This window comes from Ceratotherium simum, chromosome 4, assembly GCF_057802395.1.
Source record: "Ceratotherium simum simum isolate JZ-2026a chromosome 4, ASM5780239v1, whole genome shotgun sequence".
NCBI classification, from domain to species: Eukaryota; Metazoa; Chordata; class Mammalia; order Perissodactyla; family Rhinocerotidae; genus Ceratotherium; species Ceratotherium simum.
The window spans coordinates 43159576-43179376 of NC_141903.1; the positions used below are offsets into that span (position 1 = coordinate 43159576).

The 19801-nt window shown below is 38.4% G+C and overlaps 1 protein-coding gene across 2 annotated transcripts in view; it reads left to right on the plus strand.

Moving 5' to 3' along the window:
* Positions 1 to 19087, plus strand: part of MEIKIN (meiotic kinetochore factor) — a 104621-nt gene extending 85534 nt beyond the window's left edge. For both annotated transcript variants that reach the window (XM_087430308.1, XM_087430307.1), the window contains 2 exons: positions 10085 to 10208; positions 19009 to 19087. In XM_087430308.1, coding sequence (XP_087286434.1) covers positions 10085 to 10208; positions 19009 to 19040 — 156 coding nt within the window. In that variant the 3' untranslated portion in view covers positions 19041 to 19087. The remainder of the gene's footprint in view (positions 1 to 10084; positions 10209 to 19008) is intronic.
* Positions 19088 to 19801: the final 714 nt, after the last annotated feature.

The following is a 19801-nucleotide window of genomic DNA, read 5'->3' on the forward strand; positions in this document are numbered from 1 at the left end:
AAACATTGTGTAAGTTTAAGGTGTATAATGTGATTTGATACATGTATATATTGTGATTCCATACATATATATATTGTTTACCACAATAATGTTAGTTAACACATCCTTCACCTCACACAGCTACCGTTTAGTTGTTGTGTTGTTGTTATGGTGAGAACATTCAAGTTCCACTCTCATAGCAACTTTCAAGTACACAGTACAGTATTGGTAACTGTAGTCATCATGCTGTACCTTAGATCCACAGAATTTATTCATCGTATAACTGAAAGTTTTGACCAACATCTCCCCATTTCATCTACCCCATCAGCCCCTGAGAACCAACATTGTTTCTATGAGTTCGGTGTTTTTAGATTCCACATATAAAGTGAGATCATATAGTATTTGTCTTTGTCTGACTTATTTCACTTAGCATAATGCCTTCAAGGTCATCCGTGTTGTCACAAATAGCAGGATTTCCTTATTTTTATGGCTGAATAATATTCCATTGTGTATATATATGTGGTCTCATTCTGTTTTGATATACGTCTCAATACACTATCTTGATCCAGAAGCTTCACGTTTAAACTGTTCAAAAGTATACTTTAACTTATATTTTGTTCATTGTCAAACACTATCATTCTAGTCCCCCCAATTTAAAATGATGATTTTAGTGTATTTTTCCTTCCTAACCAAAATATTTGCATTCAGTTTTGTAGCCATATTTATAAGAATTATTAACATGTATCATTATTTGTTTCTGTATTCACCCAGTTATCTTACATCATGACCCTCCCTTTTCTGAGTTCTTTTTTTTGTTTTTTTTTTGTGAGGAAGATCAGCCCTGAGCTAACATCCATGCTAATCCTCCTCTTTTTGCTGAGGAAGACCGGTTCTGAGCTAACATCTATTGCCAATCCTCCTCCTTTTGTTTTTTTCCCCAAAGCCCCAGTAGGTAGTTGTATGTCATAGTTGTACATACTTCTAGTTGCTGTATGTGGGACGCGGCCTCAGCATGGCTGGAGAAGCAGTGTAGCGGTGCGCGCCCGGGATCCAAACCCGGGCCGCCAGTAGTGGAGTACGCGCACTTAACCGCTAAGCCACGGGGCTGGCCCCTCTGAGTTCTTAACTTTCATTTATTTCTTAATTAGACGAGGTGTGTCTGAAAGCAAGATTTTCATGAAGAACACAGTGATGCATTTCACTGAGCTTTTGTTATTTTAAAATCTCTTTTTGTCTGTACAAGGAAAAAATAAGTATAAAAATCTTAGGTTACAAACACTTTCTTCTCAGAACTTAGTAGACATTGTTTTATTGTACACGTTTCTTTGGCTACAAACACAAAAACTCAACTCAAATAGCCTAAGCCAAAAAGCAAAGGGTAGGAGGATTTATCGACTCATGAAGGAGAAAGAGAGTGTTGAATCCAGAAACTCAACTGAATCTTGTTAGAAATTCCTCTTGAAGCATCTAGATGTTCTTTAATCTCAACTTGTTTTTGGTTGGCTTCATTTTCTTGGGCTCCTACTGCAAACAGGCTTCCACCATTCTTCTGTGGTTTACCTCATCATAGTCTGCATTGGAGCGAGGAGTTTCTTTCCCTGTGTATGTATTTTAGTCCTGGGTAAGGATTCCAGTTAGCTTTGCTTGGGCCACATGCCTGCCTCATGGACCAATTGTCATTGCCAGGGAAATGTCAAACTCTAATTGGCCAACCCTGGGTCACTTGCCTACATCTGTAGTCAGGGAACAAGGTTTATAGCCAAAAAGAACATGAGAAACTTGCTGAGCAGACAAAACAATAGCTATCACAGTCCACTATAATTATTTGTTTTGTGTTGAGTGTTGAAGACAGAAACTGTGAGACCAGCCTAATTTTTGTTCCTTTCCAGATAACTTTGTTTATCTGTTAATAACAGATAACTGTTATTCCAGACAACTTTGATAACTTGTTTATTTTTCTGCCTGATCATGTGTAAACAGAAAATGTCCTTCTTTTGAAGATGTACTTGAATGTAATGCTTTTTGATTAAAATAAAGGGGGAGGGAACAATGCTATACAGTATATTTGAAAGTTGTTTAAGAGAGTAGATCCCAAAAGTTCTCATCACAAGGAAAAAGAATCTTTTGGTAAATATATGAAGTGATGGATGTTAACTAAGCTTATTGTGGTAATCATTTTGCAATATATACCTATGTCAAGTCATTATGCTGTATACTGTAAACTTATACAGTATTCTATGGGTATTATATCTTAGTAAAACTGGAAGGAATAAAAAGAGGGAGAGGAGGCTTTAGGAATATGTTGAAGCCTATCAGTCTTCTTGCACAATTTCTTTTTTAGCTCAAAGATTTTCTAGTATATCTCTGATTATTGCTAACTTCATTTATTCTCTATTCTAGTACAAAATAATCTTTATTTTAACATTTTTTGTTGTTTTTTTAATTGATATATCTTTTCTCTTATTGTTTGCATCTTTTGGTTCTTTTCCTTTATGTTTTGAAAGAGCTTCCCAATGTTTCTTTCCAAATACTGGAAATTATAGCATCCTCAAAGAGCAGCTACCTATATAGAGGCTTTTCATTCTGGAAAGGCACTTGAGTCTTTGATTTGGGAAAGGGTTGATCTTCAAAATGTTTAGTGGTTCAGGCAGAGGTGCAGATACTAATCTATCAAAATGGATGTTGGCCCAATCAGATCAACCTCAGACCGTAAACAACTGATACAGATATGAACCTCAACTGAGTGTCAGCCCTAGAGTCAGATGGTGGTTGAGAGACAAAAGAGTCTCTTTTTTTTCAGGCACTCTGAAAATGGAAGTTTTATAAGACCGAGACTTAATGGGTTTCTCTCAATTCAGTTTCATAAATCTTAAACTCAATGGAGAGTCTACCTATTTATGGTCTATGATAAACTATGACCACTTTTCCTTGTGTTTTTTTCTGGAGTAAATAATTATCCTGTTTACTTGTATTAGTTTCCTAGGGCTGCAATGACAAAGTACCACAAGCTAGGTGGCTTCTTCAAACAACAGAAATTTATTCTTTCACAGCTCTGGAAACTAGAAGTCTGAAATCAGGGTATTAGCAGGGCCATGTTCCCTCTCAAGCCTCTAGGGAAGGGTCACTTCTTGCCTCTTCCAGCTTCTGTTAGCCCCAGGCATTTATTTCTTAGCTTGTGGCAGCGTAACTCCAATCTCTGCCTCTATCTTCATATGACTGCCTTCCCTCTGCGTCTGTGTCTCCATGTCTTCACGTGGCATTCTCCCTGTGTGTCTTTGTGTCCAAATTTCCCACTTATAAGGACACCAGTCATATTGGATTAAGGCCTATCCTAATGACCTCATCTTAACTTGATTAAATCTGCAAAGACCATATTTCCATATAAGGTCACCTTAACAAGTACTAAGGGTTAGGACTTCAACATGTCTTTTTGGGGGAGGACACAATTCAACCCATAACACTTGTTTTCTTGTTTTTCTGTCTAATCAGTCCTAAATTCTCTGCCAATTATCTATATGGCCTCTCTAGATTTTCGGTTGCATCAAGTTTTCCATGAATTTAAACTTAGTAAAGAAGTGTCTCTTGAGCCTTCTGACCTGTTGGAATATTCTGTTCTATATTGCCCTCTGTGCCTGGGACATAGTTGTCATCCTGGGGTCTCCCTGTCCTATCATTCTGGGGATTCACTTTGCCTCTCTCCTGAGTTGGATTTCCTGTTGTCCCTACCCCATAGGTTTCTCTTTCTGCCTTATTTTGGTGGAGCTGGTCATCCATTAGCTTCCTGAGAAAGGGCACACGGTATAGAAATTGTTTAAGACCTTTCATGACTGAATATGTTTTTATTCCATCCTTATATATGATTGATAGTTTAAACTGGCTAGAGAATTCTAGGCTGGAAATAATTTTCTATAGAATTTTTCCAGTATAACTTTATTATAGTTCTAGCCTCCATTGTTGTTTTGAGAAGCATGCTGATTCCTATGCTTTTATTAATGAGCAACTTATTCTCTGTGGAAGTTACAGGGATCTTCTCCTTTTCCTCAGTGTTCTGAAATTTCATAATGATGTGCCTTGATATAGGTCTTTTTCCATGTATTGTGCTAGACCCTGGTGGATTCTTTTATTCTGGAAACATATGCACTTTGGTTTTGGGAGGTTTTTCTAATTATTTTATTGATAATCTCTACTTCCCTATTTTTTTCTCCTTTTTCTGGAACATCTATTACTTTGATAGTGGACTTCCTGTACTGGCCCTCTCATCTTCTTATCTTTTAAAAAAAATCTCTTTATCCTTTTGTTCTACTCGCTGGGAGATTCCCTTATATTGAATTATTGAATATATTGAATGTATATTCAAATCTTATATTGACGATTTTTGCATTTATGCTATATATATATATATTTTTTTCCTTTTGTGAGGAAGATTGGCCCTAAGCTAACATCTGCTGCCAATCTTCCTCTTTTTGCTTGAGGAAGATTATCCCTGAGCTAGCATCTGTGCCAGTTCTCCTCTATTTTTGTATATGGGACGCCATCACGGCGTGGCTTGACGAGCAATGTGTAGGTCCGTGCCCGGGATCCGAACTCATGAACCCCAGGCCGCTGAAGTGGAGCACGTGAGCTTAACCACTATGCCACCAGGCCGGCCCCTTATGCTATATTTTTTAATGTAAAAGAGCTCCTCTTTGTTCCTTGGATACCCCTTTATTATATCATACTTGTTTCATGGTTGCCATATCATATAATGTTAATCAGTTAATCTTGATGTTTTATTTTACTAAAGAGAAAAGTCTCTCTTTTCTCCAAGATGCATCCTTCCTTCTTTCTTTTCCTTACCCCTCCCTCCCTCTTTCTTTCTTTCATTCTTTCCTTTCTTCCTTCCTTCCTTCCATCCAACTATTACATTAGTTAGTCAGCTATATACTCATATTTATGATTATAGATATAAAAAGCTGATTGGATACTCTAGCTCCTGGATGGGGCTTGTCAACTGTGAAATTCATTGTAGAGTGATATGGCTGAGCCTTTTACTTGTATTAGCAACATTAGATCTTTCCTTTTGGACTGCTGAGAGCAGAATCGTTCAATCTCTTGCCACAAGAGAGGATAAAGGCCTCTTTTAGGGCTGGGAGTCTCAGCTTATTTTTAGCGTAACACCACCACCTTCAGCTGCTGGAAATCCCTCAGAGAGGATACCATCTGTTATACCTTTTTCATTGAAAAATCCTCCAGTCTTTTGCTTGAGTTCGGGAAGAATAGTTACAAGAAGTGGGAGAGTAGATCTGGGAATCTGACTGCTTTCTCTTTATAAATATATAGCATTCATACAAAAGAGGGTATGCGTAGTTTAAAGAAAAAAATAGATGAACACCCTTGTGCCCAGCATGCAAACAATGAAATAGAACATTACAAATACTGTCCCCCCAAAAACCAATGAGTCTCACCATGATTTCATTCACCCTCTCCTGTAAGTAACGATTATCCTGAGGTTTGTGTCATTCATTCCTCCACTTTTCTTTTTATTCTTTAGAACTAACATCTTTACTAAGTCTTTCTTTCCATGAATGTGGTATATCTCCTCATTTATTTAGATGTTCTTTAATATTTTTCAATAGATTTTTTCATAACCAGAATGATCTTGCATTTTTTTGTTTCGACAATTCCTAGGTACTTTATATTATTTGATGCTATTGTAAATTATATCTTTTTATAAGTTACATTTTCTAAGTTTTTGTTAATGGAGTATAGAAATACAATGAGTTTGTATATATTTGTGTATAACCAGAACCCTGCTAAATCTTATTAATGCTAATATATGTCTGTAGATTCTTTTGGATTTTCTATGTAGACAATCATATCATAAGTGAATAATAACAATTTTGTTCCTTCCATGTGAATTATACCTTATTGTCTTGGATAAGACCTCCAGTACAACATATTTCTTATTTGGGATCTTAACGGAACTTGTTTTCATAGTTTCACTGTTAAGATTAAAGCTTGTGCAACTTATTTTATAGTAACTTGTACTAAGCAGGATAAACTGTGGTAACAAATAACTCAAAATATTTTAGCAGCTAAAACAATAAAGGTTTATTTCATGCTTATGCTATCCCTCCATTGGGTTGACTAACAGCCCTGCTCATTCTAGCTGACAGAGCAGCTACCATCTTGAGTATTGCTAGAAACTATGCCCGTGAAAAAGAAAGCTCTGGAAGGTCTTCTTACATTGGCAATTAAATGTTCCGGCCTGGAAATGACATTCATTACTTCTGCTCAAAACTCATTGACCAGAGATAGTCACATGGCCTTACTGAACCACAAAGGAGCCAGAAAGTGCATCTTCTCCAAGAAAAAAAAAATCTTTGAGAAACAATACTCAAGACCACCAACATCCTTTACTAGGTTGAAAACTTACCCCTATTTCTAGTTTTCTGTGATGTGAATATGATTTGTATTAAATGTTTTTTCTGCATCTAATGGGTACATACTTCTATGTTGACAGTAATTTTTCTCTCTGCTCTTTGATCAGTGGTATCATTCCACTGTCTTCTGACTTCCATGTTGCTTTTGCAACTCTTCTGTTAGTCTAATTTTCATTTCTTGTAAATTATGTGTATGCAGCAAAGGGTTAACTCAGCAGTCCTGTGCATTCCCAAGATCCTTAGGACTATCTTGGGGCAAGGCTCCTGGGAAATGACCTATGAGCCCTTGGAGTATCCTGCCTGATAAGGGTGTTTTTGTATGTCCTGAGCCCTGCCAGATAGTTTATGCTAACAATGTGATTTATGTTAAACACTCTGATGCCTGAGGCTTTGGGCCACCTTGTATCAGTTTGACTCTGGGGGACTGGGGTCTGAGTGGCTGAGGTCAATCATGCAGGCATTGCATGCTTATGTGACTGACTCCAAATAAAAACCCTGGTGTCAAGGCTCACTGACTTTCCCTGGTTGCCAACATTTTGCACATGGGAGAATTAAATTGCTGTCCATGTGACTCAACTAGGAGAGGACAACGGGAAGCTTCTCCTCCTCGATTCAGCTCTAAGTGCCTTTTCTCCTGGATTCCACCCTATGTACCTTTTCCCTTTGCTGATTTTAATCTTTGGTTTTAAGTTATGCTTTTGCTATAATAAACTATAACTGTGAGTATAACAGCTTTTCTGAATCCTGTGAGTCCTTCTAGCAACTCATTGAGCCTGATGGTGGTCTTGGGGCCTGATATATCTTTTCTTTCTGGCTTCTTTTAAGTTCTCCTTATCTTGGATATGCTATAATTTCACTGGAATGTATATATAAATTGATTAATATTTTTGCTTGCTGTGCTATTTTAATTCTGATTTTGCTTGAGATATTAGGCTTCCTGAATCTGTGGACTCATGTCTCTCATCAATTTGGAAAATTTCTCAGCTATTATCTATTTTATTCTCTCTGGAATGGTAATTACCATGTTAGGCCTCTTTCTATCCTCCGTATCTTTCAACCTCTCCTGAATATTTTTCATTTATTTGTTGTATTCTGGGTAATTTCTTCAGTAATTCTCTCTTCAGCTGTGTCTATTCTGTTGCTTAAGCCTTCCACTTAATTTTTTATTTCAACAATTTTATTTTTTATTTCAAGAAGTTCTAGTTTTTTTTTTTTTAAATTTGCTTTTCATTCCTGATAGTCTCTTATTGCTTGCTCATCTGTGAGATTTCAATTGTTAATTTTTTAACCATTTCATACATTGTTATTCTATTCTGATTTGGTAATTCTAATATCTCATGTTCTGGGGGCTTAAATCCACTGTTTGATATTCCTGTACACTCTTATCCATTAGCTTGATTTCTCATGAGTTTGGTACTTCCTTTATTGTTGTTATAATGAAACTATAGGAAAAGGTGAAATGTACTTTGGCCATCATTTCTGTTTGGAATTATTCTGAGCTAAATCTTGAAGAACAACTCTGACACTGACCTTGACCCTGATCATTTATTTCCTTGCTCTTATTTGATAAGAATCCTATGGGCCTAAATTGGGGATCCCATCTTCCTATGAGGATTTGTATCTGTTTCTACTACAACAGCTATAGCTAGGGTTGGGTATCAACCTGGGACTACTTTGGCCCCCTTTAAGGATTCTGGCTTAGTGCCAGAATATCAGGTTCAGCATTTCCTTCTTCCTGCTGGTCCATTTACAGTGTCGTTGTCTGAGCCATTCACTATGTCCAGGGGCATGGAATATGTTGATTGGCTAGGCTGAGTCCTGTGGCCATCTCGGTGCTCAGAAGTATTACCAGCTCCACATGATCCATAAGGAAGGAGTGGTGTGCAGGCTGGTAGAATGAGTAGAATCGTCCAAGAAAACTGTACCAGAAGGATGGAAAATGAATGCTGGGCAGGAAAATAGCAAGTGTCCACCACAAAGGATGATATGAATTTTACAGTAGAAGAAGTTTCTATATAGGCTTTATTTAAAATGGGAAGAGCCCTTGATAAATATATATCTCTACTTCTGAGTTCTAAGAAATAAGATATGTCACTTCTGAAAGATGTGGTATTTCTTTATTCTAGAGACTGTCTGCTTGACGAGAAATTGTCAAAATTAACTGAGTTGGGAAATCAAGGAAATTTAGTGTTTGACTCAGAATTAAATTTAAATTTGTGTTTTAATTCAGTAAATCATGTAAACTTGCTCTCCCACTTTGTAATGCTTAAATCTCAACTCTATCATTACTATCTCTCTGTCCTTAAATAAGTTATCCCACCTCTCTGAACCTAAGTTTCCTCATTTTACAAGTGGGGATAATATAATCTGCCTTGACTGGTTCTTTTTTTTTTTTTTGGTAAGGAAGATCAGCCCTGAGCTAACATCTGCCAATCCTCCTCTTTTTGCTGAGGAAGACTGGCCCTGGGCTAACATTCATGCCCATCTTCCTCCACTTTATATGGGACGCCGCCACAGCACGGCTTGACAAGTGGTGTGTCGGTGAGTGCTGGGGATCCAAACCGGCGAACCCCGGGCTGCCGCAGTGGAGCTCGCACACTTAACCGCTTGCACCACCGGGCTGGCCCCCTGCCTTGCCTGGTTCTTGTGAGTATTAAATAAGCAAATGTTTTAAAACCAATTAGTTAGTGTCTGGAGTGGAGTAAGCATTTCATAAATGCTTTCTATTGTTAATATCTATGAAATATGGATATCGAGACTATCTGCCTGTCTTGACATGAGTACAGCCATGTTTGGCTGCTCCATTGACCTACAGCCACCAGCACAAAAAGAAATATAAAGCTGCTTTCTGCATGGTGGGAATTGGCCCTTCTCCCATGGAGATAGTTGCAATGTGTAAAAATTTCAAGCCCTTTGGGCTCAGCAGCCTGGGGCAGACTGGCCATCTGTGCCGAGCTGGGATGATAACCAGGGCAAACAATGCATGTACACAACTGGAAGGCTGGGACAATAGCCAGGAGACTCAGTGCACGTATGCCACTGATAACCATTTGTGCATGGGAATACTGAATGCTTGCTCTGTAAAAGCTCTGTAACTGCTTACTCTGGGAATTATCGATGCTATAAAAAACTGCTGGAAACTGAGGCCTGGTGAGAGTCTCACCTGTGGAAGGGATGCCTTGCCCAGGACGTGTGATTCCCGTCCAGCCATGTCAGTTGAAGGGACTCCCCAGGCAGTGGGGCGTGGATGTTGTGAGTAACCAATCTGATGTGTTCTCTTTTTGGTGAACCTGATGTTTCTCTTTCCGGTTGATTTATGTCATTTCCCTTCAGTCTATGTGGATGTTTGCCCTTTCTGGTCGAGCTGATGTTTTTCCCTCTCGTTATATGATCTATTTGAATCTGCTGCTATCTCAGTTGATGTAGATGTTTTCCCTTTCCAGTCGAGCTGATGTTTTTCCCTCTTAATATTTGACCTATTCGGATCTGTTCGTGGACTATCACCTTTACTCTCCTCTATATAATAAAATATACCTTCAGTCTATTTGTTTGGAGTGGAAAGTTTCTTTTACATCTCCGACCGAATCTCCGAACCTCTCATAACATTGCCTTTGAAATAAAACAACATACAAATATAGTACCTGGATGAATTGTGCAATATCTGCTTTTTTTTTCTTTTTCAGGTTCCTTCAAATACATCAGAAATATGTTGTATCATTAGAGCATCACCAGGAACTAGACAAGTGAAAAGTAAAGGTATTACTGTAAAGAAGAAGAAATATTCTCCTCCTAAAGATATTCCTCAAGGTACTAGAGTATGAATGTGGAGCCTACTGTTTGGAAGCTATAAAACATTTTTTCACTGTAAATTCATTATTTACACAGGAAGGGCAGTTATAAATTGTATTCTAAGGGTTCTTGCACAAAGTGGAAATGGTAAAATATAAAAAGTTTGGTCAGGTTTCAGAACCTGAGTAAAATAATTTTTTGAATGTCAAATACTTCATCTTTTGAAAAAGTAGCTTATGCTATTGATTTAACATATATTTATCTAGGATACTTCCTCTTATAACTATTTGAAATTTAGTGTTGTTGGGTTTCATTTTTAGTAGCATTCTTTTTAAAGATATGGAGATATTTTTACATTCACTTAACATTGGTTGAGTACTTCCTCTGTGAAAAGCACTGAGCTAAGCACCTTATTATATCTCATTTATTTTTCAGTATGACTTTATGATAGACGGGATGTGTAGTATTATCCTCCTTTTATGTATTAAGAATCTGAGGCTTAAAGTAGTATGCAATTTGTCCAAGATCATACTGCTACCAAGTGGTGGAGAGCAATTCACTCTTTCAAGGCTTCTAAACTCCAAGTTTAGGTTTTTCTGTACTTCCCTAACTGTGTATCAGGCAGGATGTCTAAGTACTCATTGGAGCTTGGAAACCTATTATGAGTAAGCAGGCAATGAAGCAATTGAAATGTAAGAGACTATGTCTGACTTCAATCCAACTAAGCTTTCTACTCTTGATTCTTATCCCCATTTCCTCTACCGAGCCTGCCCTGAGCATTCCCTAGTCCACAGAGATCTTTTTCTTTTTTTCTAAGTTCCTTGAATACTTAATTTACTGCTACTCATTTGACACTTAATAATATACTACAACCTGGTATAATTTACAGTGCTCACTTTTCATATTCTTTAGGTTATGAAGTTTTCAAGGACAGAGATCACATAGTAGACTTCTTTCTATTTCTATCTCTCATAACAGCATAGTGGTAGGGAATAGTAGATGCCATATCAGTCAGGGTTCTAGCAAAGAAATAGAACTAGTAGGTATATACACACACATATACATATATGTATATGTATATAAAGAGATTTATTTCAAGGAATTGACATGCAATTATAGGGTCTGTCTGAAAACTGTAGAAGAGGCTGGGAACTCTTGGGCAGGAGCTGATGATGTAGTCTTCAGGAGGATTTCTTCTTCCTCAGAGAAACCTCAGTTTTGCTTTTAAAGCCTTTCAACTGATTGGATGAGGCCTACCCACATTATCAAGGATAATCTCCTTTACTTAAAGTCACTTATTATAGATGTTAACCACATCTACAAAATACCTTCACAGCAACACCAAGATTAGTATTTAATTTAATTGGGTAATATAGCTTAGCCAAGTTGACACATACAACTAACCATCTCTACTAACTAACTAGTCTACTCCATGTCAACTATGCATTCATACATATCTCCTTAAACCATATTTAATCTCCAAATAAAGACAATAACAAAGTCACACTTCTGCCTAACCTAATACAACTCTCCTACAAACAATCAAAAATGTGCTAACTCCTTCCCTAGGAGAGGATGCAAAGTCCTTGGGTGATGTTTACTCTTCTCCTTGATATTCTGTAATTCGAGTACTGTGATATAAAGTTAACTATTATTAATACATCTTATGTTAGATGCTATGGGGATAAGAGAGGGAAGAAAACAAAGATATTTGCTTAACTAGTCATGTGGTTGTAACTGGTATTTATAACTATCTTCCTCCACTACCCATTCTATATTCCCTCTGCCCTCAGCAAGCACCTCAGCTGGTTGTGGTTCTTGAACTGGTTGGGTGACAGAAAACCTCATTTCTGAAGGGTCTGGGCCATTAGTAGTCCTGTTTGGATTGAATTGTAGTTTTCCAATTACCTCAATTACAAGGCATGGTAATAGTAAGAGATGCCCTAAGGGATCTCTTGTATTCCAGACATACTCCATTCTTACCTCCATAGTCCAATTTCCCCTTGGTAGTCAGGATCAATCAACACAGTAACTCTCTTCTTTGCCTGTTCACTCAGAGGCACGAGGAGCCCAAAGCGGCCAGGCAGCAGTCTTAACTTTCAGTTCAGTGGAATCATTGTTGTGTCTCCTGGTGGAAGCATTCCTCCCTTTGGAACTAAAACCTCCAGGCCAGTAGAGCATAAAGTCATGGGAACAGAAAGCAAAAATTTTGCTAGTGGGTCACCAGGGGTAATATTGAGTGGTTCCACTTCCATTTCCACCCCTTGACTCCTGGACCTGTGAATTCTGGCTATGGAAGAAACAGCACCATATATTGGATGCTGATTCAGAGCATATACAACCTTCTGAAGAACCTTCTTCCAGCCCTGCAGGGTGTTGCTACCTAGGTGGTGCCATAAATCGGTCTTCAAAAGGCTATTCCACCATTCTATCAAACCAGCCGCCTCAGGATGGTAGGAAACATGGTAAGACCAGTGAATTCCATGAGCTTGGGCCTATTGCCACACTTCTTTTGCTGTGAAGTGAGTTCCTTGATCAGAAGCAATGCTGTAAGGGGATACCATGATGGTGGATAATGTATTCTATAAGTCCTTGGATAGTGGTTTTGGCAGAAGCATTGTGTGCAGGAAGGCAAATCAATATCCAGAGTGTCTATTCTGGTAAGAATAAAATGCTGCCCCTTCCATGATGGAAATGGTCCAATGTAATCAACCTGCCACTGGGCAGCTGGCTGATCACTCCAGGGAATGGTGCCATAATGGGGACTAGGTGTTGGTCTCTCCTGCTGAAAGATTGGGTACCGAGCAGTGGCTGTACTTTGGTGAGTGGAAGTCCATGCTGCTGAGCCCATGCATAACCTCCATCCCTGCTCCCATGGCCACTTTGTTCATCAGCTTATTGGGCGATGACACAGGCGGCTGAGGAAAGAGGCTAGCCAGTATCCATAAAACGGGTCATCTTGTCCACTCGATAATTAAAATCTTCCTCTGCTGAGATTACCCTTTGGTGAGCATTCACATGAGACACAGATATCTTCACACTTTTTGCCCATTCAGAGAGTCTATCCAAATGCCTTTTCCCTAAATTTCCTTGTCATCAATTTTCCAATCATGTCCCTTCCAAGTCCCTGACCATCTAGCCAAACTATTGGCCACAGCCCATGAATCAGTATATAATTGTACATCTGAGCATTTCTCCTTCCAACAAAGTGAATAAGGAGGTGCACTGCTCAAAGTTCTGCCCACAGGGAGGATATCCCTTCACCAATTTCCTTCACGGATGTCCTAGAAAGCAGCTGTAGTACTGTAGCTGTCCAGTTTCAGGGGGTGCCTGCATATCATGCAGAACCATCTGTAAACCAAACCTGAGTTTTCTTTTTCTCAGTGAGCTGATTGTAGAGAACTCCCCATGATGCTGTAAGTCTAGGCTGGGTGAGAAAAGGTAATGTAGCAGGAGTAGGGGCCATGGGCATTTGGGCCTCTTCCTCATATAACTTACTTGTGCCTTCAGAGCCTGCTTGAATCCAATCTCATATACACCATTTCCATTTGCTAACAGAGTGCTGCTCTTTACAGCCAACTTTGTAGCTTCGTGCTTCAGACAACACACAATTCATGATAAGCAGCTTGGCTCTCTTTGAAACTTGGTGGCCCATGGTTAAGTCTTCAGTCTCTATTAAGGCCCAGTAGCAGGCTAAAAGCTGTTTCTCAAAAGGAGAGTAGTTATCCCCAGAAGACGGCAGGGCTTTGCTCCGTAATCCTAAGGGCCTGTGCTGTGATTCACTTACAGGCTCCAAACAGCATCTGTATCTGCCACTAACACGTCAAGACCATTGGATCTGCTGGATCATATGGTACAAGTGGCAGATTATCTTGCACAGTAGCCTGGACCTGTTGCAGAGCCTTCTCTTTGTTCTGAGACCTCCTCAAAATCAGCAGCTTTTTAAGTCACTTAGTAAACGGGCTGGAGTAGTACACTTAAATGAGAACTCTGTTGGCTCCAAAATCTAAAAAGGCCCTCTAGGCATTGTGCTTCTTTTTTGGTTGTAAGAGGGGCCAGATGAAGCAACTTATCCTTTACCTTAGGAGACATATCTCTCATATCATTGGACCCCTAGAAATTTTGCTGAGGTGAAAAGAGACCCAGCAATTCCATTTCCCTGGACCCCTGGAGACCCAGCAATTCCACTTCCAGGAATATATCCAACTGTAATGCATACATATGTTCATCAAAAGATATATATTAGAATGTTCATAGCAGCACTGTTGATAATAGCCCCAAACTGGAAACTATCCAAATGCCCATCAACAGTGGAATGGATTAAAAAAATGTGGTATATTCATTCATTGGAGTGCTATATAGCAGTGAGATCAATGATGTACAGTTACATGCAACAGTATTGATGAGTCTCATATAAGGAGCCAGACACAATAGAGTACATTTAATATTAGTTACATTTAGGACAAAAGTAGGTAAGACTAAACTATGATGGAAATCACCATAGTGGATATCCTTGTTGGGGAGGGAGTATTAACTAGAAGGGGTTATAAAGGGAATTCTAAGGTGCTGGTAGTGTTCTGTTTCATCATCTGAATGCTGGTTACATGAGTGTGTTAAATTTGTGAAAATCCATCAAGCTGTACAGTACACATATGTGTACTCTTGTGTGTGTATGCTATACTTCAATAAAAAGTTAAAAAGTAAAAATAGGGAAACTTTTCTTAATTTGTTCTTTATGGTCATCTTAGTTTATGACATCAGGTAATGTCACAATTCTGGATTTAAGTATGCAATAAATCAAAGCTAAAATGTGTCTGGGAAGTTCTTTTGAGCGTTGAAACCAAAATTTTTAGTTTAATTCACAGAGAGATCCCCTGATGCATGTTGAACCAGCTGTGACACCTCCTGGCTTCTTTCTAGGCTCTCACCTTATTTAGCAGCCTCCTCATTTAAGTAATTACCTTTTAACCCCTACCCACTTGTCTCTGCCTTTCCTTTAGTAAAAATAGCAAAGCCACAAGCTAACTAGTGGTCATGTTATTTTAAACATGCAGCAGCCTATTTTTAGTGCTGGCATTTAACGTTTTAGCTAGTTTGGCAGTAATCTAATCAGGACTACAGGGTGAAGTTCACTTTTGATGGTCTAGGACCCCTGTTCAGTATGCTGCTTGTTCATTAATAACTGGCACTATGCTGATTAAAGAAAAAATTTGGTGAAAAAGTAAACCACTAGAGGAGTTCAAAAGAGATGTGATGGAGGAGGTGGTGTGGGTAAGAAGAGGTCTAAGAATGGTGACAGTCAGATAGAAGAGGCCTTACAAAATGTCTAGTTCAAAGTTTCTCAATGTTTGGTTGTCTGACTACCTGCACCAGAGTCACCGTAGACCTGGTAAATTATAATCTCTAGAGATATGGCACAGGAATCTGAAATTTGATGAGCTCTCAAAGGGATTCCAATAAGCACTAAAATTTGAGAACCATGTAATGATCTAATCTATTTTGCTCATTTTACATATAACAAAAATGACCTGGCCAGATCAATAAGTGACTTGCTCAAGTTCACACAGCTAGTTACTGGCTGAATCAGAACTACTACTTAGATTTCTTGGTTTTCAGTAGTTTGACTGGGTAGCTGTCAAATAGGAGATGGGGGGTAGAGTAGATAGGGCTCTGAGTTTCTCAGCTCATCTAGACAGAGAAGTTTTACTTCTCTTTACTTTACATATTGGGCTTCTGTATCCTATTTAACCAGAGACTTTTTTTTGCCAATAAAAGGCTTGGGCAATCCTTGCTTTGTACTTCTTACCTTTATAGCAATGGATGGTTAATATATTGGTATTTTAATTTGGCCAACAAGCATGCATTAGGCACTGCAATATTAGCAAGGATATGAGTATGACCTTAGCCCTCTGGGGCTTACTAGTGATGAGATAGTCACAGTCTTCTCTAGGAGGTGATAAGCTAGGAGTGGAACAAGGCACTGTAGGAATCCAGGAGGGGATACATAACTTTGCTTTGAAGTGTCAAGGAAGACTTCCAAGCTAACAATACCTTTTGGAAAATCAGACAAAAACCTTCAGCTTTCCTTATAGTAAGATTTTAAGATTTCTATTTTATTTTGATCTCCAGAAGAGATGATAAATGGTGTGTTGTAAATTCATATCTCAAGCTAGTAGTAGAATAACAGCCTTTAACTGGATATATATATTTATAATATATATAATCCTTAGTGAGAAGTTTGAGTTTTTAGATAATGATAGCAGGCAGAAGTGTCACCCAGAAATATGACAAATGAGATGGAAAAAGATTTGAGTATCTAAGTGATGGTAGTAGAAATCACCTAAGAGTAGGACATTCTTAAGTTCAAATCCTAGCTCTGTCACATGAGTAAATTCCTTAAATCCTCTGAATGTTAGCCTCCTATCTGTAAAATTGGCATAATAGTAGTTCTTAAACAGTTGTTGTAAAGATTAGAGATAATCTATGTAAAGTGTCTGCTATATAATAATTATTCATTTTACAATAATTATCATTTGCTTCTATAGGTTAGGTTAGTTCCTGAAATCTAGCTCACTACATTTCCCTTTTTCTCTTGGAAAACTATTCCCTTGTTTTTATTAAATTACAAAAAGCCTAAAATATATTGTGTGGTTATTGTATTTGATGATAAATTTGGTTATGCCATCTCATGTAAAAAATATATCAGGTAAGTGTATGTAGTCTTTGACACACACTTGGGGGAAAAAAGAAATCAAACTTGTTTGACATCATGGAGACCTGTTAAGCCTGTTGTTTTGGTGTCATGTAGCTATAGAATATAAAGATGAAGTTCTGCAGTTGATTGGTTCATTCATTCAGCAAACATTTATTAAGTCTAGATGTTATGTGCTACATGCAGTTAGTTGCTGATAATATTGAGATATAGACATAGTTGTCTTTACGAAGTTTGTAATCTCATAGAAGAAGTCAGGTATGTAAAACAAGTCCAATGGAGGCGTAGGTACTTCTCATAGAGTTATATATGAGACCCTGTGGGGTACATAGGGAAAATAGGAAATGCTCTGAAGGATGTTTTGAAGCCCTCAGGGACATCCTGAGCATAGGCCTTCTAGGCAGAGGCACCAGCATATAGGCACAGAGGCTTAAAGCATCCTTGGGTAAGTTAAGGAACTGAAAGTAGTTATGTTTGGCTGGAGTGGAGATTGGACTCTCCTTACTTAGTCTTGAGTAGTAATCAGGGGTCAGATCTTGGAGAGCCACCTATACCATACCGACTTTTGACTTTATCCTGGTCAAATTGCTTTTTAATTAGGTCATTCTGGCTAGAAATATGGAGGTGATTTGGAAAGAAGTGAGCCTGGAAGCAGAAAGATCAGGTGGGAGTTTTGCAAAAGTCCTGATGAAAAAAGTTGAGGAAATAAGGATCTGAGCTGTGTGTCTCGAAGTGTGGTGCTCAGACCGCCTAGGGAATTTAAAAACAGTGCAAATTCCCAGGTCATTGCTTCTTCAGTGATTTTATTTAGGAAATCTGGGGTTTGAGAACCAGTCTAAACTAAAATGTTTATTGATATAATTGCCACATCTTAGTGACTGATTAGGTACTAGTACAGGGTAGTGAAATAGAAGGACAGAGGATGACTCCTAGGTCTCTAGTATTATAAAGTTTCAGAAATGATGCATTCTAGGTGATGTCAGGGGAAAATATGGGACATAGCCCTGGATGTATGAAGGCTGAGGAGGGGTAGAGGAGACTAGGTAGTTGGGGAGCCTGATTTGGGAGTAACTTGGGAAGTTACTCAAAAGTTGCTATGCAGAGGATGACTGTGGCCCAGTTTCCAAAGTCTTTAATAAATGAACAGTGTCTGAGGTCAGTAAAGACAACAATAAGGAAGAGTAGAGGGTAGAACAGCCAGTGCTTCCCAAACTTTAATGTACTTGTGAATTGTTTGAGGATTTTTTTGAAATGGAGATTTTGGTTCAGTAGGTCTGGAATGGAGCCTATGATTCTACATTTCTGATAAACTCTAGGTGATGATGAAGTTACTGGTCCATTGGCCACAGTTTGAATAGCAAAGATATAGGTATCTGGTGTTCAAACTTAGCTGCACATCAGACTTTCTTAGATATTTGAATCCCTTGCCCAGAGATTCTGATCTAATTGGTTTGGAGTATGGCCTGGATATCACGGTTTTTAAAAGCTCAGGTAGTTCTAAGGTACAACAAAGTTTTGAGAACCATTGGTATAGGCTGATTAGGCCAGGGGGTGAAGTATATCATAGTAAGAACATGGCAATGGGAATAGGTAAAGCTGGCTCTGCTCTGGATCTCCTGGCACAAGATATGGGGGGAAAGGCCCCAGAATTCTGTATTGGGAAGAATGTGGTGGGTTCAGCTACAACAAAAAGTAGGAGAATGCAGAAGAATAGTGGGTAGGAAAATGTGAGGGGCTTCTGCCTGCGTGGTGGCTGAGGAGGCAGGGATGAGAAGCACAACTGGATCAATTCCTCCAAGTTACAAGGTAGGGGTTAGAGACCTTGTGATGGCCACTGACAGCTGTCTTTGCTGGGCTTTCCACTGGAATGTTATTGAGCAGGTCTCTTTGTGTCTCCAAAGAGAAGTGTCCTCAGCATGTCCAGGAAAGAGTGAGCCAGCTATTCCTTTTTTTTTTTTAATGGCCTCTGGAATTGTTTCCTAAGGCTTGACGGGGTAAACTAGAGTGGCCTGGGCATCAAAGCTCTCTCTTTCAGGTTATTAATAACTATGGGATACCTGCTTGTGATGTGTATGAAGTAATCTATTGTTATATTTTTTCCTCCAGATATTATAATAAAAACAAATGGCAGGATGTAGCAGCTGTGGCTGAATTTAAACTACTTTGAAGACATGAATGTGAAGTCAAAGTCCATAAAGCAAAATGTCTGCCTGGAATTGTATGAAATTCAAAAATCAAAAATCTCTGATTGTGATAATTTCCTAATGTTGAAATTCTATTGAACTCTTATAATTTACCTTTAATCAGTTAAAAAAGAAACATTTTTCTGTATGCTTCTTAAATATATGTATTTGTATTGTAAAATAAGAACAAATAGCTTATGTTAGAAGACTGTACACTAAATAGATGATTTCAGCTATTTATAAAGAGCCAACACCAGGGTACTATGTAACTTCCTTTGATTGTTTTTTCCCAGAGTTTATTCTTTGTATGAATTAAAAGTAGTAAAGTTGTTGAAGCACTAAAAATGAAAATGCTTATATTACGAGCTATTTTTAACAGAACTTAATTGAAACCACATGAGTGAGAGACCTAATTCCAGGTCTGACTGAAAGAAACTCTATACTCAAGATTTGCTGAAGCAGGGAATGTATAATATGTACAATCAATCATACACTGAGTATTTAATATATTACCTCATCCTCAACAACCTTCTTTAGCTAATACTTTTTTGGTAATATAACTTGTTGTGGCATCCCAACAGTGCCCTTCCTAAAAAGCAGCAATCGTGTTGTCAGTGAACATAGTACAGTTGTATAACTGTTGGTGAGATTTTAACTGTGATGGTTTTACAAATGTTATTATACATAAAAGTAAGTAAGAGTAAAAATTTCAAAGC